Genomic DNA, 24,990 nt, shown 5'->3' with positions numbered 1-24,990 from the left:
AGTTCTTTAATGAACCTCCATTCTGTTCTCCATAGTGGCTGCACCAATTTACATTCCCACCAACAGTGTAGGAGGTTTCCCTTTTCTCCAGGCCCTCTCCAGCATTGATTGTTTGTGGACTTTTTAACGATGGCCATTCTGACTGGTGTGAGGTGGTAACTCATTGTAGTTTTGATTTGCATTTCTCTAATAATTAGTGATGTTGAGCATCTTTTCATGTGCCTTTTGGCCATCTGTATGTCTTCTCTGGGGAAATGTCTGTTTAGATCTGCTGCCCATTTTTTTATTGGGATTTTGTTGTTTTTCTGATACTGAGCTGCATGAGCTGTTTGTATATTTTGGAGATTAATCCCTTGTCGGTCACTTTGTTTGCAAATATTTTCTCCCATTCTCTGGGTTGTCTTTTCACTTCGTTTATGGTTTCTTTTGCCGTGCAAAAGCTTTTAAGTTTAATTAGGTCCCATTTGTTTATTTTTTGTTTTTATTTTCATTACTCTAGGAGGTGGATCAAAAAAGATATTCTGTGATTTATAACAGATTGTTATGTCTGTGTTTTCCTCTAAGAGTTTTAGACTATCCAGTCTTACATTTTAGGTCTTTAGAGTTTATTTTTGTGTTTGGTGTTACAGTGTTCTAATTTCATTCTCTTACATGCAGTTGTCCAGTTTCCCCAGCACCCCTTTTTTTCCTTAGCGATTGATTGATTTTAACCACTTATTGAAGAGACTGTATTTTCTCCATTTTATATTCTTGCTGCCTTTGTCATAGATTAGTTGATCATAGGTGCGTGGGTTTATCTATGGACTCTGTATCCTATTCCATTGATCTGTATTTCTGTTTCTGTGCCAGTACCATACTGACTTGATTACTGTTCCTTTGTAGTATAGTCTGAAGTCAGGAAGCCAGATTCCTCCAGCTCAGTTTTTCTTTCTTAAGATTGCTTTGGCTGTTTGGGGTCTTTTGTGTTTCCATACAAATTTTAAAATTCTTTGTTCTAGTTCTGTGAAAAATGCCATTGGTATCAAGTGCTTTGTAATTACGAAAGTGATTTTAAGTGGTTGTAGATACACATTATCCTGCACGTTGGAAGGTTAGTGCGATATTGTGAACCAGAAAGCCAAGCAAGCCATTGTTTTCAGGCTCCTATCTGGCTTTTGATTAGTATCATGATCGAGGGTAAATATGTGGATATATTTTTTGGGGAGTAGATGCATGTTATTTGCTAGTAAATAGGGTAAGTTCTTCCAGGGCTAAAACCGGGACTTCTCTGTTGGAATCCCACTATGTTGAAGGGTAGAATTTGGTGTGCAGTGGGGTCATTTTTTAAAAATTTTATGTGTATATTACCACAATTTTTAAAAATTTTATTGAAGTATAGTTGATTTACAATGTTTTTCTAATTTCCGCTGTACAGCACAGCAATTCAGTTATATATTTTTTTCATGTTTTTCTCCATTATGGTTTATCACAGGATTTTGAATATAGTTCCCTGTGCTGTACAGTAGGATCTTTTGTGTATCCATTCTGTATATAATAGTTTCCACCCGCTAATCCCAAACTCCCAATCCATCCCTCCCCCAGCCACCCCCTTGGCAACCGCAAGTTCTGTTCTGTGAATCTGTTTCTTTTTCAGATAGGTTCGTTTGTGTTGTATCTTAGATGCCACATACTGTATTTGTCTTTCTCTAACTTCATTTAGTGTGATCATCTCTAGGTCCAGCCATGTTGCTTCAAATGGCATCATTTCATTCTTTTTTATGGCTGAGTAGTGTTCCACTGTGTATATGTACCACACCTTCTTTATCCATTCCTCTGTTGATGGACATTTAGGTCACTTCCATGTGTTGGCTACTGTGAGTAGTGCTGCTGTGAACATAGGGGTGCAGGTATCTGTTCGAATTATTGTTTTGACTGGACATATGCCCAGGAGTGGGAGTGCAGGATCATATGGTAAGTCTATTTTTAGTTTTTTAAGGAACCTCCATACTGTTCTCCATAGTGGCTGCACCAACTTACATTCCCCCCAGTTGGCAGTGTAGGAGGGTTCCCTTTTCTCCACGCTGAGTGGGGTCATCTTTGACTGCAAGGAGTACTGGGGCTAGGGGACCAGCATAGTGGTGAGAAGCTGACATATCTCACCCCGTGTTCCCCAGTTGACTCCGGCTGCCCTCCCACGTTCCATAGCGCAGGCCCACGAATGGGTTGACTGAATCGAAGCCACGATCAAAAAGCTGGTGCCATCCACAATTATTTTTTGAACTCGTGGTTTACATCCTGCCCACTTTATAAAAAAAAGGATTCAAGGCAGTTTACAATAGGACAATTAACTCAAAAAGGGCCATTAGAAGTACAAATATTTTAAAAACAGGTCAAAACCATTTAGAATGAAGAAGAGAGAGGTATGTCAGATGATTTAATTACAGAAATGAAAAATTAAACTTAGCTCTAAGCTTCCTGGCAACAAAGGCCCCAAAGGAAAGTTTTCATTGTCTGAAGATGAAAACACACCAGTTCACCTGGCAATGGAAATGCTCTCCTGGCACCAAATTCTAGGAAGACGATGCGTTCTTCTAAAAACCCAAGCGTCGTGCTTTCTTTCCCTTATTAAAGGAAGGCCGGTATCCAGGTGTCTTTAAATCTTATTAACATGCTTAAAAGAAGACACTTCACTGAATCAAGCATATGAAATGATAACTCTATAGCTCTAACCAAAGTTAAACTGATCTTCTACTCCAGATTTCTGTTCTGGAAACAGCTATTTGCTAATAAAATTGAATGCCAGGTCTTTGGAAATATCAAGTATCCCCAAATACTGAAAGAATCATAGCAACTAATGGTAATTAGGGGAAAATGCAGGAAATAAATGTTTTAATCACAAGTTATCGTTACAGCCTCCAGAGCATCTGGTGCGAGTTTCGATGCTTACACCTGAACGGCAGAAGTGGGGCACAGCTCTGTTTCCCTGTCAAGTCCTCAGAGGACGCCCTTACTAAATGAAGAGCAGGGGTAAAGCCTTCCACCCCAGGTCAGAGGGATCCACATCCTTAAATAATTACGACAGTAATTGTAATAATGAAATTCTAGATGTGGGCGGGGCGGGGTGCCCAAGGGAGAGACTTAAACTGTGATCTGTTGGTTTTCTCTGAAAAAAGGTCTCTGGTGTGAGGCGCAAATATCTGGAAACATGCGGAAGACCTGGTCTGGCAGGGGCTCCTCGGGAGCCTGCATCACGGAGCCGGCGCTGCAGCTCTTCCCAGCCTCTTCCACCAGCTGTCGGACGTAGAGCTGCTCGACCTGGAGGGACATGCACCACAAGGTCAGGGATGGAGGTGGGGAGTGAGGTGGGCCTCTCTGATGACCCCGGTCTGGAGCCATCCATCAGAACCTCCAGGCCGCCAGTGGATGAGTGAGCAAGCAGTCCTCTGTATACTCTCCCCGCAGTGCTCCAGTCTGGCGAGCCAGGGTCCAGAATTCCACCAGTTAGAGTTCATTGCTTTGACTAGAGTTAAACAAGGGCTGGCAAAGTGCTAATCTGTCAACTTAGACCTTAAGACAACTGAACAGGGGCGACTCCTTCTGAAAAGGAGGTTTTGAGTTTTAAACAACGACCTAAACAAAAGGAGGGGAAACAACGTGGACTCTGAGAGTTCTGGAACATGAGAAGATAGTTCAGGGGTGAAAGGAAAGCGTCTCCTTCCCCCACCCGAAGCGCTCGTCCAAGCCTGCACGCGGGTGGAGCCCCCCCCCACCCCGGGCCCTGCTGCCTGGTCCCCAGCCAGACGTGCAGGCTGCAAGGTCTGGACGCAAGCCCTGAGGCTGCCGGTTCTCACCTGCACGAGAATGAGCTTGGAGCGCAACGGGGTCATATCTGGAAACTCCTCTCCGAAGCACAGCACCACCCTGCTGTCGGGAAGCCGGCTCTGGCTGTTGTAGAAGTGCTGCAGCTCTGCAGGGACACCAGCGCGGGGGAAGGTGTTGGCGAATCCTGGCCTCGCGACCCCCTGGGCCAGGTGGACGCAGGGCTTCTGCACCTGAGCTCGTCCCCCTTCGCGGGGCCCCTTCTACAGAAAGCCCCCGGGAGTTCTCTGGCCAGCAGCCTCAGGGGACCAGAGTGACTGATTTCACACGTCCCGACCTTCCAGGAGGAACTCGCGGGTGTGGGATCCTAGCCACACGCCTCCCAGGATGACGGCAGCCTCGGGCAGCACTCCCGTGCAGGCGTGCACAAGGTCACTGTCTCAGGATGTGGACACGGCTGCCCGGGGACCTTGCCAAGCTGCAGATTCTGACCGCGCAGGCCCGAGCTGGGGCCTGAGACTCTGTGTCAGTAACCAGGGCCCGGGGACAGCCCCCAACGACGTGGCAAGGCGCTAAGTTCCTTAATCCTCCGACAGCTGCACAGGGAAAGAACCGCACAGGCGCCCCCTCTGCGGGCACCCCCTCTAGACGCCGGGAGTCAGGCAGGGAGGGGCCTCTCCTCCGCGGGCCACCCCCGGACGCACGGGTGGGAGGGAGGCGGGTCGGGACTGACCTCGGAAGAACTGGCTGGTGTCGAAGACCTTGACCACCTCGTCGCGCTCCAGCTTGTTGGGGCCGCCCCTGCCCGCCGCGGCGTTGCCGCTGTAGAACACGCGGCCCTGGCACTGCCGCTTGACCAGCACGCCCTGCCGGCTGCTGTGCAGGAGGACGCCGCGCTCCAGGTGCCCGAACAGCTTCCGTGTCACCTGCCGCTGCCGCTCACTGGGGATGGCGTCGGCCGGCGGGAAGCGCACCAGCTCCAGGCCCTCGGGCCCACACAGCTTGCCGCCGGGCAGGCCGGGCTGGCCCAGGGACAGGCGGCAGCCCTCGGGGCACGTGGTGGTGGTCTGGCCCATCAGCTTGCCCCCGTAATAGAAGCTGATGACCATCTGGGAGAAGGCTGTGGGGAGACGGGAACAGGTCAGGGGCCGCGGGCGCAGGGGCCCCGGTCCCTTCTGCGCCAACATGGCCGCCGCCTGCCTTTCTCCCAAGGCAGGGGGTGGCTTAACCCTGGGAGTCTTCGGCATTCTGGGGAAGTTCACGCACCCCTTCTAGAAATGATGTTTTTATAAGCATGAATAAATACACAGAATCGCTAAGGAAGCCAGTGATTCAAAAAACAGTAAAAATTGCTGGCGGGTCCTCCCTCCCTCTGGGGATGGTCTCTAATTTACAAGTCACGGCTGAGGGTAAACGATGTGACAACTTAAATTCTTCGGAAAATAACTCCATCTCACAGGCCCTGCTCTACCACTATCGTGTACACAGCATACAATTTATACTAGATGCATACGTACATATCTACACACGCACGTATATGAACGTACATATACATGTACACACGCAAACACACACACACACAGTACTGCCGACGTTCATAAGGGAAGGAAATGCTAGATCTGATTTCCAGGTTAGTGAAAACGAAGATGTAACCTTTTCCCTGACAAATTCACAGTCGCCTTGGGGTTCCCTGAATTTCCAATTAAGAATCTCTCCAAAACCTTTCCTCCAAACCTGTTCTCAGGAAGAAGTCTGAAAAGTACTCAAATTAAGGCAACGTTTTCCAAAATGTGCCACACGTAAGATGACTGGGGGGCGGGGGGAGACAGCATTACATAAATGAAGAGGTTATTCCATTTTCAATATTCTCTCAATCTCTGATCAAAGAAAGCCCTAGTTTGGTGCCGATGGACCCTTAACACGTCATTCTGACAACCTCCCTTTCAAACGAGGCAGAGAACCTGAGCCTCTGAGCCTTGGGTGGGGGTAACAGAACGGCCAGGATTTCTGAACAGGGTGTCTGGTTGCCACTGGCTTTGCTTTGGCCGCCGAGGTCCTACTTACAGCAAGTGGCACTGGTTCCACCTTTACAGGCCATGACAGGTGGTCCCCATTTATATTAAACTTCATTTTTTAAAAGTGAAACTTAGAGAAAAGTCAGACATTAATAATAGTCCAGGCGGTTCCCAGATACGAAAGCCAACTGCGAAGGCGGGGCTCACGTGACCACTGTTTGTTTGGGAACCTCTAAACTAAGGTGAGAGTGAAGACAACAGGCAGTCCAGGGACACCCCCAGAGGGAGCTGCATCTTACTACCTCAAGCTACAAGAAGTACACACACTACCAACGAGCCTGGTGAGTTCAGGGCACCTTCCGAGTGCCCCGGACCCGCCGAGGGCTGCCCCTGGAGCCACACAGGCTGTGAGTGGCCCAACTCCGGGTGCCCCAGAGAGCTGTGCAGCGCACCACCTGCCCCACTGTCAGGGGCGGCCCCGCGAGCAGCCCGCCTGGCCTGGGTTAACGCGGCCGTGCACTCCTGATTCCTCGGACCCGCCCACTGGGCTCCGCTCAAACGGCACAGCTCCCTGCTCCATACCCCAGGCTCCATTCTCTCCCACGTCGGAGTTCAGTGGCGTTCCCAAATCATGCGGGGTTGTGGGTCGGGGCTTCAGGTGGTCCAGTCCAACGCGTTTACTTGACATTTGGGGAAACTGAGGCCCGGGGGGGGGGGGCTCAGCAGCACCCGCATCCCAGCCCGCGTCTCGTCCCCCGCTCACCACCCTCCCCACGTGCCGTGTCTGCGCCACCTAGTGCTCCGCGCTCCGCTCCCCGCGCTCCAGAGCAATTCTGACCTTTGTCCCAAATGGATGAAATGCTCCAGATTGACTCTGTCACCGCTCTGCCCCTTTGCCCTGTCATCGCCCAGGCCTTATCTCATGCCAGCGCCTCTGGGCCGTGTCAACGGCTGCTGCACAGGTGCTCCAGACAGGCCCAGAAGGGCTGTGCAAATTGGCCCCTGCGGAGGGGCGGCGCGGGCTGGCAAGGCCTGAGCGGGGACACGCGGCCGCTCCAGCCGAGCGGTGGAGGCCCCGGAGGAGAAGCGCCTCAGCCCGGCCACCGGGGAGCGCAGGCCAGCCTTCCTGCGGATCTAAGAGCCGCACGGCAACCCCGTCCTGCGCCCGGTTTAGCCACTCGCCCACCGAGGACAGCCCTGCTGGGGAACAGTCTGACCACGCTGGCGGCTCAGCACGGATGTCAGGGGCACGGACTCTGGAGCCTGGGCGCCTGGCGTCTGGCCCCAGCTGGGTGGCCCGGGCAGCGGCTCCACCGCTGCCCACCGCTGCTCCACCGTCTCCATCAGCAGAGTGGAGACGACGGCCCCACCCCGCCGGGCAGCTGTGAGGACAGCGTGGGCTCGCATTTGTGTCCGGCACGTGTAAGCACCGTGTAAGCGATGGTTAAATAAACTGGGACGACGGGACAAAAGACGAGCTGCGTAGATGAGACCCTTGAAGTTACGTCCCATCCCTGGTCTCACAGCCGTACCGTGCTGAGCCCAGTGGTGGGGACCCATTAGCGTACTGAGTCCTCAAAGCGACCCCCTGAGATGGAGACTATTCATGATGACACCATTTCCCAGGTAAGCAAACCAGGGCATAGACAAGTGAAGGCGCTCGCCCCGACGACGCGACTGCTAAGTTGGGGGCCTGGACCCAGCCCTCCCCAGCAGGCCAGCTCCTTGCCTGCCACTCCTGCCACCCTGCCAGTTCCAGACGATGCCCTTGACCCTGGTCACTTCAACGACACAGTCGAGGGCACACGCTGGCGGCCTGAGGCGCGTGTGGATCCGCCAGCACGGTGGGGTGCTGTCAACACGTGTCTGTAGCCAGCGTTTTACATGGGATGTTTCACATAAAAATCCAGACCTCTGGTTTCTCTACAGTAAACGGGGAAAGCAAGGCTGGCTGGGTCTGCGAGTCCACAGGGCAGCGCGGTGGGCACGGGGTTCCACTTTGCCACACTCCCTACCGCTCCCTGGCGCCTTTCACCTGTCCGCTTCACTCACTGCCTCTGCCCTTGCCAGCTTATTCACCTAGCGGTGGGTGTGTGAACGAAACAGAGGGACCGAAGTCCACAACTTCTACAAGAACGTTTTAGGACTTTCTCGGCATGAGGCAGTGGCTGTGAGTCTCCTCACACGTGGGGCACTGAGAAGCTCTGGAACAACCCGGGAAACTTCCTCCCTAAACTATCTTCGCTCACCCAGATGCCGCAGCCCTGTGCCTGGCTACTCTTCTGCCCCCAGAAAGCATCAGTCAGCAGACTCCCTGGGCCACGGCCCTGTGACCCAGGCATAAAGCGGTCTCAACGACAGGCTCGCACCAGATGCCTGGGTTTGAGCCCTGCACCCCTCTTCCCAGCTGTGGGACCTCGGGCCAGCAATTTAACCTCTAAGCCTGTTTGTTTCCTCTTCTGTGAAGACGGGGTTCTAACAGCCCCCAGCTCGCAGGGCTGCCATGCAATGCATAAGAGCTCTGAGAACACGAGGGGTGTTTTCTTTATCATCTTCTGGCCTGGGTGAGACCTGGCTCCACCCCCCCCCAAATACACCTGTCCCCTGAGGGCCTTGGTCGAGACACTGCTCCCTGAGCCCCGTTTCCTCCGCTATACCAGGAGGCCCGAAGCCCGCAGCCCCAATGTCCTGTGGTCCACCTTGATAAGTCAAGCTGCTCGCTCCTCACAGAACAGGGCAGCTACTGGGGAAGACACCGCCTTCCTCTGCCCTGAAGATGCCTCCAATGAGCCTGAATGTAAATTCCAGAATCCCCAGCAAAACTAGACAACCATGTGGCCCAGGCCACCTCTGCCCGCAAGGGACAGGGGCACGGACGGAACGGCCCAGCTCGGCGGCCCACGAGCTGCGTGACACAGGGTTTCTGAGCCTGTGCAGTGGGAACAGTAACAGCACCTACCCAGAGGTGCTGCCGTACTGAGATGAGGCCGTGAAAGTCTCAGCACGGATCCTGGCACCCAACTAGCACCAGCTTCACCACCACCACCACCTCCGTCATCATCAACACCGTCACCCTGTCGTCGCCATCATTGTTCTTAGTATCCCTATCGCTACAAGCTTGGGCGTGGGAGAGGGTATGTCAGTAAAGGAAACTGACCCCAGGAACGCTGACCAATTGTGTCCCTACCAGAAAGCTGTAATAACACTCCGTTAAAACCTCAGAGCACTCTGGTGAGGTGGCTGTCACTGTTGTTCCTACTTTATAGGTGAGGCGCCGGAAGTTCCGAACGGTTCCGTTACTCCACCTGGGGTCACACAGAGCTGGGCCTCGAGCGTGTCTGTGCCCACGCTCTTCCTCCTGCATAATTACACCCACAAAGAACTCTCTGGATCTGTTGGTCCGACCCAAGAAGAAGCCCAAGAAGACCACCACTTGCTCCCAAGCCAAACAGGGAGAAGGAATCGGACTCCCAACTGCCGACACTGGATCGCGCTCGTCCGCAACCCTCGTGGGCCCCCACGGGTCCGTAGAGCTTTGTTCAAAGAGCTCGCCTGGCCCGCCCCCGGCCCGCCCCGAGCCCCTCCGTACCTGCGTGGTGCGCGTCGTAGGTGCTGTACCCTGGCACCAGCGGCAGGCCTGCTGGAGAGAGACAAAAGCAGCGTGAGACCCAGCCAGACCCCCAGCTGTGTGCGGGGACCCAGTCTCCTTAGGAGCCACACATGCGTGCTCCTGAGGCCCCGCCGCAGGCTTCCGCCGCATTCAGGGTGCTCCCTCCCGGCACAGCGACCCTCGTTTCATAAAGCCAGACCTCAACCCGACGGGCGGGCAGGGGGAGGAGCCTTCCCCCGTGCTGTGGGACCTCTGATGGTGTGTCGGCGTGACACCACGGGGCCACACTTCCTTCCCGCCCCAGGGTCGGCTCCTGAAATACCCCTGGACTGCGGCCCCTCACCCAGGCCTTGCCCCGGAGGGGAGCCCGGAGCCCAGCGAGTGTTCCCGGTCGTGCTGCCGCAGCACAGGGACCTGGGGCGACATTGTCCCCCAGCAGCCTGGCCAACTCTTGAGGCCGCTAGGCCAGCTGTCACCTCCCGGTCTCCCACAGGGGACAGTGGGGCAAAGAGGCGAGGGAGGAGGCAAAGATGCTCGTGCCCACGGAGGGAGGGTCGTTTCAAGGAGCGGGGGCGGGGGGCATGAGAAGCTAAGAAAAGGGCGAAGGCCTCACTTAGTCCTCACGACCCCGGGGGGGCAGGTCCCGGTGTCTCCATTTTATAGTCAAGGAAACTGAGGCTCGAATAAGATATGCAACTTCCTGGCATGGGATTCGAATCCAGGGCTCCAAGCTCTCCCCATCTCAGATGCCCTCGGCTATCCTTGGCTCTCAGGGGTCCTCACGTCACAAGACTGTCCTAACGGACCTACGAGCCCCGCTGCATCTTCCCTCTGGTCTCCCGCCCCTCCGTCCACCCTTCCCAGGGGCACAGCGGGGCGCGCCACGGCCTATGGGAAGGACACTGTGCCTCCAGGGGACAGTGGCAAGTGGGGCACAAAGGCGTGGCCGGGCTGTGCCCTCGGGCCCGGAAGCCACGCCAGCTCTCTGGGCTCAGTCACCTTCAGGAAAATGGGGATCACGGTAGCCTCCCCGTCCGCCCACCCCAAGCAGAAAGGAGTGAAGGCCTGAAGGCCGGCAGCCATGGGAACACCTCTGGGGGGGCGAGGAGCCCTCACCTGCGCTGGGCTGCTGCATCCACCAGTCCGGGAGGAGCTGACTCCTGCAGGCCTCGGGCGGGGAGGGGCTCCTTTTGACCATCCCCATGTAATCGTCCACGGGAGGCTGGGGCAGGGGCGAGAGAGGAGAGCGGTGCTGTCACTGGGTTTCCAGACTTAAGTGAAACCACGCTGTCATCTCTATCGCACGAGATGAAGCAAAGTTTCACTTTGCATCTTGAAAGATCCAAGACAATAAATCCACCAGGCTGGGCGGTCAAACCACGAGAGCGAAGCCCTGGCCTCTGCGGGGCCCCTCCTGTGTCCACTGGCCTTTTCCATGGAAGTGCCTATTGCAAAACCGAACGGCCAGGTCACGCAGCTGCCCTCACGCCCTGGGGAAGCACACGGTGACCTCAGACACAGTCTCCCGCGCTCCAGCCCATCTCACTCCACACGCCACGTCTAGACTTTCCACCTCTGCCCCATTCCTTAAAGGAGGCTGGCAAATCCAATTAGAAAACGTTCTGAAACCTGCTCTCGCTGTGATCCTCACGTGCCAACGCAAGTATCGCACTCTCTTAGCTGAGCTGGCTGGACAGCCTTGTATGGAAAACGGGACATCACTGGAAAGAAGCGAAGCCAGGAATTCACTGGGTGTCTGCCAGAGCCCACCCAGAGACGCACCAGCTGCCATCTGCAGGAGAGCCGGGCAGCCCGGGGGAGGCTGCATTGTGTTATCTGCGTTCCCTCCCTCAAAGCACTCCCAGCGATTCCATTATTGCCGTGTGAGCGCTGAGAAGAATCTGGAGAGCACCCACACCCCCTTTTGCAAGGCCGTGCGGAATAATTTTAGCTAGGCAATGTCGGCCTTGCAACGTGCAAAAAAACACAGCTACGCAGCGAAAGGCAGCTAAAACTAGTATTCAGAAACCCACGTGTTTTGCCTAAGGAGACCCCATTAAGCCTTCACTTACAGCCTATGAACTATGCGCTTGTGTACGATCCTAGTAAGCCTGGTTATGCGGCTTTCCAACCCATCAAGGACTGAGAGGTGCGTGTTAGTAAACAGGCAGCCCCCAGCGCGAGAGCTGTACGACGATGCGTATCATGGCGACAACCCCAGCGGCAAAGAACGTTTACTTTTTCACGACGGCCTGCCGGAAGAGGCAGGGGCGTGTATGGTGCCACTCAACACGTGTAAAACATGACAAGTTTAGAGGGAACTTCACTGATGCAGAGCCGGCAGCTCGGCCCCCGCCCTCGGGATGAAGGACAGGCTGTAAGCTGCAGGGGGCTGACCGGCGGGCCGAGGCTGGCCTCGCGAGGACGGCGGGTCCTCACGCCCCACCCTGAGCGAGCGAGAGCCCGAGGCCCCGGATGCCTGGGCGGAGCATTCGGGATGGTGCCGCTCCCCGCCGCTCTCCACCGAACACGCGCAGCTTCCGTCGGGGCCGGAGCTCCGGAAACGCTGCCCCCACTCACCTCCTTGATCAGCTCGTCGATTTCGGAGCGACCGCACTCCATCTCTGTGGCTTCGCTAATGCAACCGGGGGCCACCACGCCTAACTTGCCTACGGAAAAACGGACAAACGCGTGACAGCCGGCACTGGGGCATCACAACCATCATCAAGGCCACAGTCAGAGGCTTTTTCTTAAGGCTAGGCTGAGGGAAACGGAAGCCAATACGCGTCTTCAGTGGTTTGGGAAAGGCCGGGAGATCCTTCTCCCATGCTGCTTCAGTCATCTGGTCAGCGGGAAGCGGGCTGCTGCTGCGTCCACTCAGAGGACCAAGGCAGCATTGGTCTCTTCCTTCTATCTGCTGAGATCTAAGATGAACTCACGTCTGATCTACTCTACACCTGACAGAGGTTAGAGTTACCAGCTAGGGCATCTGAAGACAGGCAAAGATTTCCCGGCAAAATGTGTTTGCAGGTTGGAGTCTTTTTTTTTTTTTAAGTTAACGGGCAGGAAACCTCATTTTGGCCTTTCCCAATAGACATGTGTGCATCTGTGCACGCACGCGGCGCACCGTAAAGGCCCGCGGGTGCCCAGGCTGGAACCCGCCTGCAGCGGGAACCGTCTAAAGGCACACGGGCGTTCCCACGACAAGCGCTCCGGACCCGGCTAGTTTCTTCCCCCCTCTCAGGCCTCTTCCCCAGCCAGAAACTCACCACCTTACACTTATCCGTGTGAGATGTATTATGACCAACAAACACTCGTTTGCTGGAATTCATCAGTCCCAATCATCTGTAGAACTGACCCACTGTTTCATCCAGACTGAATATTGATTCGATTTTGATTTGAAAAAATCACTCAGAAGCTGCTGAGGGGGGAAGCAGCGGGCAGGTGGGGCACCCCCAGAGTAGCCAGCAAAGCACTGAGGTACCGAGGAGAGTGCGCCCACCTAGGCATTATGCAAATGCAAAGCTTCTCTGCCCCCTGAGAACCGCTGCTTCTGTAACATCCACCCCTGCAGGTGACGCTGGCTGCGCTCTGAGCTATAAACAAGCCAGGGTCGCCTGCCTGTTCAAGCTTGGCTGACCCTGTGGGCGGGAGGATTAAGAGAAGCTTCTCTATTCCTTCAAGTCACAATTCATTATACTTGGCGATGATGAAAAATTGATCCCAAACTGGAAGTAAGATGGCAATTGAGCATCCGAGAGTATCAGCTAAGAGGTGTCCCCCTAAGGGCCATCTGATTCTCCACGGGGAAGGTCAGTTTGTTTGACTTCCTACTGATTATCCATGAGGGTTCAGACTCAGTAGAGTTAGGTGTTAATTCACAGACAACTAAGCTACAAATGATCGCTAGAGAAGAGCGCCCCCAGCTATGGCTGTGCTGCCGGGCAGGACACGCGCAGGTCCGGCTCAGCCTCTGCCTTCCGCTGACCGTGCGCACCTGCGTGGCATGTTCTGCGACGCAGTCTTGGTGACAGCACACTGGTGCCCTCGTTACTGAGTTCAACAACTCTCCACCCCAGGCTCACCATTTATTTCTGAGAGTCACGATTTTAACTTTAAAAATTATGTATCAACATTTTCAACCTCCCTGCGGTGGGAAGAGCCCTCTCAGAAACTCAGAATTCCTGCCCAGCCCTAGGCAGTTTTCAAGGGTTCTGTTTTCTTCCCAGCATTACTGGACAACTAACTAAGCAGCTACGAGGAAAGGATGCTGTGCTGAGATTCTAACGGCTACATCAAATGGCTAAGAAAGTCAACGTGTTGAAAGAACGTTTTAACTAGGGGTGGTAATTAGGTTTCGTCTCCTGGGCCAGCTCTAATCTGTAGCAGCTGCCGAGCACAGCACTTTGAAAACGCCTGAGGCCCGATCTGAGCTCAACACATCCTGATCGATTAGTGATGTCTGACCAGAGCAGAGCGTGGACAGCAGGACGGGGGGATGTGAGGCAGGTTTTTGCTATTCTGCTTTAATCTCCTCACAATTGCTTTCCTGGGATTTTACAGCGGGAGGAGACTTCAGGAATTATCACAGCTGGGGGTTCCCAAACAACGGTCAGGATCTAATATCTAGAAGCATATCCCGTCTCCAGCAATGAAGCCAACAGTGCTCCACCTGCAAGTTCATTCAAGAACTCTGCCCTCAACCCCTATCAGCCATCCCTCCTTTGTCCACCTTATTTTCTCCTAGCCTGCTCCGCGAGCTGCTAGAAAACAAAAGGAATCCCTCATCGGCACTGTTCGGGGAGCCTTGCTCCCGTCCAAGCCCGTTGCTGAGCCCCAGGGAGGCCCCAGCACTCGCTCCTGGTCCAACAGTCAGCGAGCAGCAATGCCAGCTGCCACGCCGTCTCCCGCCCCTTCCTCCCGTCCGCTGCCTCTCAACTGGAAGCTGCCACAGTCGGCAGATGGTGGGTGAGGTCAGCGGAAGGAGACCTCAACCTCTGCTGACATAAAGGAGAGAACTATTTGTTTAGCTGGACCCCATGGGTGGCGACTCGAACCCCAGACCCAGGCGGCCTCCGTTGGGCCAAGTGCCCATAAAGAAAGGATACTTACATTTTTGCTCCTCCTCGGGGACGATTCGGTAAACTTTATATGGTTCAGAAATGTCCAGCTGGGACCGGTCTGTCACTTCCTCAAAATCCGGGCTCTTGTTCAAAGCACAGCGTAACCTCGTCTTCCATGTGGCCGGCTCGGCCTTGTCCCCTTCCTTAAACTTCCCTTTAAAAACGGCCCAGGCCTGAAGGAAGGAAAGAAAACACATGAAGTACCCAGCTGGCCCCGGGACCACGCACACCCGGGGCCACGGGCAGGCCCTGCTCTGCTCGCCCTCCTGAAGGTCCTCAGTCAAGGATTTCAGGGTTCAGGGACCCCAATCAGACCACTTCCTCTGACAGAAGTGAAAAGACCCAGGTCGGGGCTGGGGGCAGGGGGAGGGGGTTCCGGAACTCGAACCCAGGCCCAAGGACACACACACATGGATCTTGGATCCGTCCCCTGCAAATCCTCCCCTGGACCAGAGGGCCAGGAGGAGCCTGAGGTCAAGCAGCGCAAAGAGGAAGTTGCACATGGTTTCACTCGAATGTTCAAAACAAAGAACAATTTGTTGCTTTTTCAAATCAACCTCTAGCTACAACGTAGCACGAAAAGGGAACATTTGCAAAGAAGTCTGAATGTGGTCATCCACTGCCCTGCTACTTTTAACAGAAATTGTTTTGCATTTTGGCGTTCATTCTAACCTTCCCCACCCCCTTCTCCCCTACCGCTCCCCAGGGTACTGTTTAAAATGCAAACAAATGTTTTCCCTCTCTGTGGGTTTTTTTTACAGCTCTGTTTTCTGACCTCTCCAAACCTTAGAATCTGAACTAGGACCAGAAATTCAAAGCTGGAAACTTTAAGTCAAAATGTAAAATGGGGCAGTATTTAAAAAAAAAAAAAAAAAATTAAAACCACGTGGATGGGCACAGTTTTTAGATTTCAAATTTGGAATACCGACACACCAATCAGAGGGTCACTACTGTCAGGTGAAACTAACGTTTGGTGTCAGGCAAAATCAGACATGTCTTCCAGCCTAAAATAACAGGAGATCTGGAGGGAATTCTCAACCCTCACCGGGGAAAATGAAATTCTAAGAGCTGACTTTCCCCAAGGTGACCCAGTCTGGGATTAAAAACCAGCTGTTCTGACTTCCAACCCAAGGAATTTCTACTTCAGCAAGCAGCAGGCAGGTGTTCCCAAGCTTAATGCATATACCGATCCCCTGGGAAGCTCCTTAAGATGCGATTCCTGGGCCCTGCCCCTCAAGAGTCTCCTTGGGTACCTGTGGGTTAGGTCTGGGAACCCGTATCTTTAGCCTACATCCCAGTGATTCTGACTTAGGTGGCCAGGAACTCCATAACACCCTGAGTCAGATTCCCATTTAAAATAGTCCTAGTAGAGCTTCCCTGATGGTACAGTGGTTAAGAATCCACCTGCCAATACAGGGGACACAGGTTTAAGCCCTGGTCCGGGAAGATCCCACATGTCGCAGAGCAACTAAGCCCGTGAGCCACAACTACTGAGCCTGCACTCTAGAGCCGCGAGCCACTACTACTGAAGCCTGTGTGCCTAGAGCCCGTGCTCCACAACGAGAAGCCACTGCAATGAGAAGCCCACGCACCGCAAGGAAGAGCAGCCCCCGCCCGCCGCAACTAGAGAAAGCCCACGTGCAGCAACAAAGACCCAATGCAGCCAAATAAATAAATAAATAAAATTTATAAAATCGCCCTGGCTTTTCCCCCGATGTAAGACAAGTTCAGTGCCTGTGCTCTCTGCTCAGCTGCCGCCCTAAGCTCAGAGTCTGCAGTCTTACCCGAGGTAAAGGAACCGGAGAAGCTCCCTTACTCATACTAGTGAGCACGCGCAGTCACTTCCTCCTCACAGACGCCGGACTCCCCTTTAGAAACATGTTTAAAAGTAAATGGCTTTCAAGCCTTTTCCCTCTTTTTCTCTTCGTTTATTAACTGCGTCACAGACCAAGCACTGATTTATGTTTTTCATAGAAATTTAAGTGTAAACTGTGTACACACTGAACGGTAATTTCAAACGTGCATTTACGTTAAATGCGGTTTCTCCACCTGGCACTAATGACGTTTGGGGCTGGATCACTCTTCGCGGTGGGGGCCATCCTGGGCATGCTGGGAGGTCCAGCAGCATCCCTGGCGTCTACCCACTACTGTCAGTAGCATCCCCTCTCCCCGCTGTGACGCCCAGAACATCTCCAGACACCACCAACCGTCCCCTAAGGAAGTACTATCATGACTCACGCGCATCCTCATTTGAGAACCACTGAGCTGGTAATCCGCGTTACCAATGGGACTGGAAGACCGTGGATTTGGGGGCCATATTAGGCCGGCTGGGGTGTATCCAGAGCTGCACAGCCCACGGGGCACTGCCGTGGGCACTTGTCCATTCAAAGCTCACGCTCACCCCATCAGGAAAGCCAGATCCAGAGAGCAAGGCAGGGGCCCCACAGTCAGGACGTGCACCGGGCTGCATCGGGTGCCCCACCGCCAGCCTGCCCCGAGCCCTTGCAGGGCTCTCTGGCCAGCTCGAAAATACCAGCTTACCTGGGTGACCTCTCAGGGCTCTTCAAGAGCAAATGCTAGACAGAACAGAGGGATCTGAGGCCCGTCAACAGCCACGCAGTGGCTCAGAATACACCAGAACCTACGTCTCCCCTGTCCGTGCGCTGCTCTGCACTGGTCAGCAGCCAGCGTTAAACCCGGGACCACCGGCTCTTCCCCATTTAACATTATTGTCTCATAGAGAACAGACTTGTGGTTGCCAAGGGGGAGGGATGATTGGGAGTTTGGGATTAGCAGATGCAAACTATTAAATACAGAATGGGTAAGAAACGAGGCCCTACTGTAGAGCACTGGGAACTATATTCAATTTCCTGTGATAAGCGAAAATGGAAAAGAATATAAAAAAGAATATATATATGTATAACTGAGTCACTTTGCTGTGCAGCAGAAATTAACACAACACTGTAAATCAACTACACTTCAATAAAATTTAAAAACAACAGAAAACAAACATTACCGTCTCATTTTGTGCTTTAAAAGTCAAATGCGATTTTCTTCCTCGAAGGCCTGCGGAATTGGAAATACCTGCTACGAGGTACGTTCTAATTTATTCAGGCCTCAAAAGCCTGGTCAACGGCAGAACAATTAACGAGTCGTAACCCTCAGTGAACTAGATCTTCCCCCTCAACTTTATGAAAAGGAGGCAAAATACTTTTTTAAGAATAAGTATGAGCTGATATCAGGGCCTCATCATACAGTCAGGGATAATACAAAATGAGCTAATGTCTTTTTCAATCTCCTGTCTCTGGTCCACACCGCGAAGCTGCCCTCACGATGACACCTGCAGACAATGAAGGATTCTCTGGTGTAAGTGGCTTCTTACGATCCCTAAGTCAGGAAAGCAGGCTCATTTTTTTTCTCTTAACTCATACATTTTTGAAAGGTTTGCTTTGAATGTTTGCAACAAAAGGTTCTCTACTTAAACAGAAAATCCCCAAGATGGCTCAAGGCCTGACTGCTGGCTTCTTCCAACAGCAGAGCTCTGTTGGTGGACAGGGCAGAGACGTGCCCCTTGGTGGATGGAAGTAAGCACCACTTGGGGACAGGCCGGACAGGTCTTCCGCCACGTGCATGTCCACCAGCCCAGGATGTCACCCTTCGGGTGGCCGCCCAGCTCTGGGTGGGCGCCTGGTCTCCCTCCCGCCCCCATTCCTGCCGAGATTGTAGACTCATTTCAGATTGCCACACTGAGGGACTGCGTAATCAACGGAAACATTGGGAATCTTGCACATTTTTCTCAACGCTGTTGAAACGGCCATGAAGAACATTGCATAAGATGTATAAATCTGGGGCTCTATTTCATTACCCCCCAGAGCAAAGCGGGAGCAGGGTGAAAGGAGAGGCCTGCATCTCCGCCGGCAAGCCACAAGCAGGGCTGTGCAGCCACTGGTCTCGCCCCCAGTCCCCTCCTGAAGCAGTTTTACTGATGGTCAGCCTCCAACTGTGCCCTTAGCCCCCCACGCCTCTGCTTCAATCTGTTCATCCTGGCCACAGTCCACTCCTAGCAGGCTTCTCAAAGGGGAGGGGGGCGTCTGGCAATGTCAGAGGCATTTTTTGTCGTCACAGTGGGGCAGAGGGTGCTACTGGCATCTAGAAGGTCAAGGCCAGGATGCTGCTAACACCCTCTTAGGTGCACGAGATGGACCCACACAAGGAACAATCTGGCCCCGGGTGGCGGAGCCCTGGCTCACAGCCATCTATGATCGAGAATTCCCAATCAACTGGCTGGACCTTGGGCAATATTAAAATTTAGACGGAGCCATTCCCAAGAGAAATTCCCCGAGATGCCAAAGGCAAAAATCTTCTCCGAGAGAGGAATCCACGAGGCCACCAAGGAGGAGAAAGGAGGCATGAGCAGTGCCCAGGCTCCCGACCGGGGCTCCCTGAAGGGAAGAAGCCTGCCGGATGGATGTCCAGGCCACGAGAGCCCCCTTGAAGGTAAGCGCAGAACGTCCGCACGCGCCCACTTTTCTTGGAGGGGCAGGCAACTGGCATCAGATTGTCAAAGAGCTGTGACCCGCGTTACACAGTAACAGAAGTGCTGAGACGTGCAGCCCCCCTGCAAACACCAGGCAGAGACATGAAGGACTGAAATGCCTCACAAGCCAGCTCTGACCTATCAGTGCTCTGCTCTGGGGCCAAGGTATAATAATCTCTGTCATTTTGGCTGTGTTGGGGACAGTCGTCCCAGCTAAGGGTCCAGTGCTGTGCTGGGGTCCTGCAGGCCTTTGCTCCCCTCACTCATGCACGCCTGGGGTCTGGCTCTGCGCCCCCCACACCCTGCTCAGCCTCCTGGCTCCTTCCCACACTCACTCACTCTCCCCTCCTGGACTCTGGCCCCCAAATGCCCACACGACAAGCACATATAGCAGCAGTTTGCAACCCAGATTCGGAGTCGGATCACCTCTGATATGTCTGTTTGCAAACATGGAGGCCTGGCCTCACCTTGGACCTAGGGCTCCAAGTCTCGCAAGGGGCGGAGCCCGCACTTTTGTGACCCTGCTGACCGATGGGGGATTCTGATGACCCGGCTGGGCTGCAGAGCTGGGCTGCCCTGGCTCCTCTGCCTGGATCTAGGTGATGGGTACGGCTAGGCGTTGGGAGCCTGGGCTCACGGCTGGGATGCCTGGGTTCAAACACTGGCTCCATCATCCAAGAGCTGGGAGATCTTGGACAAGTCACATCTCCTCTTGGAGCCTCTACAGAACAAGGACAGGAACGGCACCTACTGCATAGGATTGTGTGAGAGGAAAACAAATAAAACACGTGGGGCTGGGCCCAGCACAGAGCAAACTCTCAGTCAGTGCTGCTGTCTCAGTGCACGTGGTGGAACTACACAGCAGCTCGCTCCATGCTTGGGGTACTGATGATTCTCAAGGGAAGTGGACTCGTTTTAGACACCAGCTGCAGGTTCAGGACACCCACATGACCTGGTCCCAGAAGTGATGACAGATGGTGTCTCTCTCATCTGAGCTGACCCTACGCTGCCAAGCGGAAGTAGCACCTCTGAAAGAATGAAGAATCAAACCTTTCCTAGAATTCTAAATGGAATTTAGGGGGCAGCCCGGGGGAAAAGGTCTCAGTGTAAAAGAAGTATTTTCTCTCTGTGTTTGCCAGTCCTCATGCAAAAGAAATGGTAGCGCAAGGGGAGAAAGTGCTCTGTTTTCCTCATCGGAAAATGCCAACAATACACAACATACCGGGAAAGTGGTGGAATTGGGTGGCAGGTGTACAATCACCTACTATACTTTTTGAGACACATTCGGCACTCATTTGTTTTAAAAAAAACTGGATTAACTTTCAAGCAGATAAGCAAGACATCAATCACTCAACAGCTGCACCAGGAGCTCACGATGTGGCAGGGAGGCCAAGCCACTACCTTGAAGATGGAGGCGTCCACTTCCTGGTTGTAATCCTGTTTGCCAGCGTGTTTCCAAGGGATCCGGAACATGCTCTTCTCGTCGTTCTCCCAGATCAGCCCTGGGTACATGGTACTGTCGATCTGCTCAATCAGCCACTGCCGCAGCCGCCGGCCGCCGTTGCGGTCACACATCCTTGGAAAGAGAAAACATAGCCTGTGAAATTACATAGCCGTCTAATTACTCACAGCACCCCAGGTACTCAACAGCCAAGCACTGCTAACAGGAAAATCAGAGGATCAGGACACAGGTGCCAGCTTGGGGGAAACCCACGGATCCAGGAACTCTGGGCCACCTGCTGTGAGAAGGCAATGCCGGCTTCCAGGGCCGCCAACCCTGAATGGAAACTGAAAGCTCGCTGGGAAACCTGCAGCTGTGCATCACAGATGTGGCCCCACCAAGGCTCTGGCTGCGCTCTTTCCAGCTTTCACCCCCTGTTCTGTTTCAGGCAAACACAGCCGCATCTGAGAGCATCACTCATCGTTCCATTTTTAGCAGGAGGTGGGGGAAATCACTTTCACCTTCTCAGGTGCCCTCAATGAGCAGTCCATCGCTCTGAGAGCCAATTCCATGACTTAATGCCCCACTGGACCAGCGTGCATGAGCAAACATGACATTTGTGCTCTCCGAGAAACAAGAAATCCTCAAGGCTATCCCTTCTAGATTGCCCCTTCACAGCTGGTTTGGGAATGGGACCAAGCTGGGGTCCCATTCAAGTCTCACCATCTCTCAGCTGGGTGAGCCTGGATCGTCATTTAACCTCGGAGTGTCAGCTACGCTGGCTGACACACCAGGGTAAGTGCAGATACCGGGCGTTGTCACGGTGAGGACTCAGACGACACATACAGAGCACCTCACACAGTGCCCGGACCTGAGAAGATTCTCTTTAAACAACACATGTTACTAGTGTCCCAACTTTCCTCCTCAGGAACTCTTATGACAAACTGGGAGATAGAGGACAAGAGTGAGGAAAAAAACTGCAGTGACAGAACAGAGCAAAGCTAGCCTCTCCCAGAACGCACGAGAATCTGGGGGCCTCAACACCCCGGGCGCCCAAAGACACCCTTGGGAAGAACATTCTAGCCAGAGCAGACAGCTTTCCCAACAGCACAGAGAAAGAGAGCGCGACCGTGCCGTATCGACTCACAGCCCACGTTTACAAGAACAGGGTGGAAATCCCCTAGGCGGTTGGACAGACGCCCACCCCAAAAACATCAGCATTTCAGTTCTTCCGATTAAAATGTGACCGCTTCGGGCCAACAAATTTGAAACAATCACCAGTGACAAGACATAACGTCCCTCAGAACATGGTCACATCCAGAGCCATCCTGGTCCGTAAAGCAAGAAGTGTGTGTGTGTTTTGGACACTCCAGCCACCCCACAGATGGCTATGTGGTCGGTGAAGGGGTCCAGGTCCCAGGTAGCAGGAGAGGAGGTGAGGGCCCATGAGCGCCACCTGTAACTTTTTCATCCAATTAACTCCAGCTGCCCGTTTGTGGATTCAAAAGGAGTGAAGCGTGTGAAATGGGAACTAGACTTCGATTGGGAAACTGTAGACCCCAGCGAAGGCTTTTCTCTAACTAGCCCTTGGGAAAGTCACCTGACCACCTCTCTGAGGCTCTCCTCATCGGCAAAGTGCATGGATCTCAGAAATCCCAGAATTTGAAAACAGTCCCTCGTGTTTATAAACTGGAAGGGACAGATGTGGGAGGGACACCTGGTGAGAGAGATGAAACAACACCGCCACGCACCCCAGAAAATAACTTGGCAGGGCAGAGATTCCCACAGGGCTTTCCTGGAGGAAAGATGGAGCAGCTCCCCTCACTTGAGGAAGGAGCTGTGTGGAGGAGGGCGAAAGGGGTCAGAACACAAAAGAGGGCTGGTGTCTGCGCATCTGTCGATTAAATGAAATGTCCCCACTCGTCAGCATTTTGCTCACCCCCTTAGTACAAAGTCCATACACTGGAGTCCGTGCTCCAGGAGCCTCCTGAAATAAAAAGCAAAGTTTCGTTTGTACAGGCATTTTTCTAGAAAGCAGGTCAACACCTTCTCATCAGGATTTCTAACGGATTCATGACCCCCAAACTGTTAAGGACGAATCTCGTGGTGATTTATAAGAAGAAAAAAAAAAGGTAAGTGAATGGCATTGAGAGGAAGAGTGAGTCAGAGAACATGAAAATACTCTAGAAATCATCTAATCCAGCCCCCGCTTCATTCAAAAGACAAAACTCTGAGGCCCAGAGAGACATCCCAACCCCCAAGGCCCCCAGCAGGATCTCATTTCACTCACCCTGCAGAGAAAAGCCACGGTTAAGTGACAGGATCTCAGCACATGGACAGCTCACCTGAATTGTCACCGAAACCCCCCCTCCAAGATTCTAAGTGGCGTTAAAAGCCTGAGATTCTCTTACAGTGTGATCCATAACGATTTACTGAACACTAACAAAATCCCACCAAATACAGAGCCAGGAAACGTTTATAAGCCCAGTCACATGTTTAAAACTTCCTCTTCCTTGATTTTTAGGTAATAATTCTCTTTATGGCCAAGTCCTATCTGGAGCTAATCTGCATTAGCTATAAATCGGCCGGGGATCAGGCTTCCCAGGCAGGAGGTGATAAGAGGCTGCCCTGGGCCCACCCAACCCGGATTCCAGGAAGGGCCTGAGAGGTGGTGCAGGTGCAGGACTCACCTTCGCCACGTCTCTCAGGGCGCCTGGTCATTTGCCCTGGACACCCATAAGACCCAAAGCACAAAAGCCATTTCTCCTTCTGGTCCCAATCTTGCTGAAATACCTAAACCTCTCCCAATTCTCTCGAGAGGAAACTGCATAATCTAAAAGGACTGTCATTCAAGGGCTGGCTCCTAACTTGGCTTTCAGAAAAGGTGGGTTACATCCCTCGTACGCTGGGGGGTAGTTTAAACTCTGGAAAATCCAGTCTCTAGTTTCCATTCACAAAGCACTCCGCCGCTCTGGGTAAGGAGCACACCTCACCTTAGAAAAGTCTGCCCTTTGCCCTGGGGCTCATGTTACACCAAAATGCTCTTTTAGCTGTGAGCCCGAAGGAGACTTTCTTGCCAGGAACGACCGGGCTATTACGGAAGCAAAGTACCTCCACCCGCACTCAGAAATCTTACTTGTCATCGATGAGAATTTAAAACTCCAGCCCGCCCCGCTTCACAATCTAACCCCACCAGCGCGGCTGGACAAGAGGCAGTTTCACAGTTATGACTCCAGCCCGGTTCCAAGAGCAGGATTTGAGCGGGAAAGGAGCAGGTCTTATAACAAGGGGGTCAATATTTCCCCGCATTGTACGAGCCATTCTAAAATTTTCCGTGCAAACCAGATTTTAAGAAAAACGAGATTATTTTAAAGCACCAGCCAATCTCTGGGAGCAGCCGCACCTGGATGCTTGGTTCGGATTCAGGAGAAAACGAGGAGAGAGAAAACAGACCAAGACTGCACGGCCGCTGCCTCCGCGCCAGCCGACGTCCGCGCCCCCGGCCCGAGCTCCCAGCCCACCGCCTACCTGCGCCGCCTCCCGCCGTCCGCGCCCCAGGCCCCGGGCCCACCTGCGCCGCCCGCCGCCGCCCGCGCCCCAGGCCCACCTGCGCCGCCGCCCGCCGTCTGCGCCCCCGGCCCAGGACCCCCAGCCCGCCGTCCGCGCCCCTGGTGCTCCAGCCCGCCGCCCACCTGCGCCGCCGCCAACCGTCTGCCGCCGCCCGCGTTCCCACGCCCGCCGCCGAGCTCCGGAGATGCGCCGCGGCCGCGGGCGCCCGCGCTAATTTAAGGCCGGGGGCGGGCCCGGCGCGCAGAGCGACGGCCGCGACGGCCAATAGGCGCGGAAGGGCGGGAGGGGCCGCCCAATGGGAGCGGCGCGCCTGGCCCGCCTTCTTCGAAGCGTTCGGCTTTCCGAGAAATCACTTTGCTCGGAGGCGTCGGCGGCCGAACGGTCCGCGAGTCTTCCGGGGTTCGTTCCGGGGGTCCCGGGAGTGTCCGCAGGAATTCCCGAGGGCCGCGGGGGCCGTCCGTCGGCCCAGGTCAAGGTTAGGGCGGATGGTGGGTACCAGATGGCGTAAGTCAGGCCAGTTGGGGCTGAGGCAGGGGGTCAGATGGCGGAGGTCAGGGCTGTGCGGTGGATGGTGGGTGTCAGCTGGCCGAGGTCGGGGCCGAGGTGGAGGTCTGACAGCGCAGGTCAAGGCTGGGATGGTAGGGGCCCCGAGGTCGGCGCTGCACACGGCCAGGGGTCCCCGCAGTGTGGCTCCCGCGCCACCACCATCTCTGCTAGTGTGGCCGAAGTTCCTGGAGCTGCTGTGGGCCAGCTGAAGACGTGTCTGAAACCACTGCCCTCTGAACATGGGAAATAAAAGCGGCAGTGTCTAGCTGTTAAGGCTAGAATGTCCAACTAGGGAAATTTTCATCATAAATTCTCTTCCCCAGAAAACATGGGTTGTGTTGAGAAGGGTC

At 53.9% G+C, this 24,990-nt stretch overlaps 1 protein-coding gene across 3 annotated transcripts; it reads right to left on the bottom strand.

The window, feature by feature from the left end:
* Positions 1 to 1,648: 1,648 nt before the first annotated feature.
* On the bottom strand, positions 1,649 to 24,279 carry IRF8 (interferon regulatory factor 8). 3 transcript variants are annotated; one of them, XM_059999069.1, is made up of 9 exons: positions 24,217 to 24,279; positions 20,485 to 20,659; positions 14,536 to 14,719; positions 12,004 to 12,092; positions 10,540 to 10,645; positions 9,403 to 9,453; positions 4,532 to 4,918; positions 3,831 to 3,946; positions 1,649 to 3,294 (listed from the first exon to the last, which is right to left on the bottom strand). In XM_059999069.1, the coding sequence occupies exons 2-9, from the start codon at positions 20,656 to 20,658 to the stop codon at positions 3,118 to 3,120; spliced, it is 1,284 nt and encodes a 427-aa protein (XP_059855052.1). In that variant the 5' UTR covers position 20,659; positions 24,217 to 24,279; the 3' UTR covers positions 1,649 to 3,117. The 3 variants fall into 3 exon arrangements, with proteins under 3 accessions (XP_059855052.1, XP_059855053.1, XP_059855054.1); XM_059999070.1 differs by having other exon boundaries at positions 9,403 to 9,450; XM_059999071.1 differs by lacking the exons at positions 9,403 to 9,453; positions 10,540 to 10,645; positions 12,004 to 12,092; ... (1 more) ...; positions 20,485 to 20,659; positions 24,217 to 24,279 and adding an exon at positions 6,396 to 6,589 and having other exon boundaries at positions 1,652 to 3,294.
* Between the last annotated feature and the right edge of the window lie 711 nt (positions 24,280 to 24,990).

The sequence above is a fragment of the Delphinus delphis genome, chromosome 20 (genome assembly GCF_949987515.2).
Source record: "Delphinus delphis chromosome 20, mDelDel1.2, whole genome shotgun sequence".
NCBI classification, from domain to species: domain Eukaryota; kingdom Metazoa; phylum Chordata; class Mammalia; order Artiodactyla; family Delphinidae; genus Delphinus; species Delphinus delphis.
Note: the sequence above shows the minus strand (reverse complement) of the source record. Positions and strands in the feature narration are given on the sequence as shown.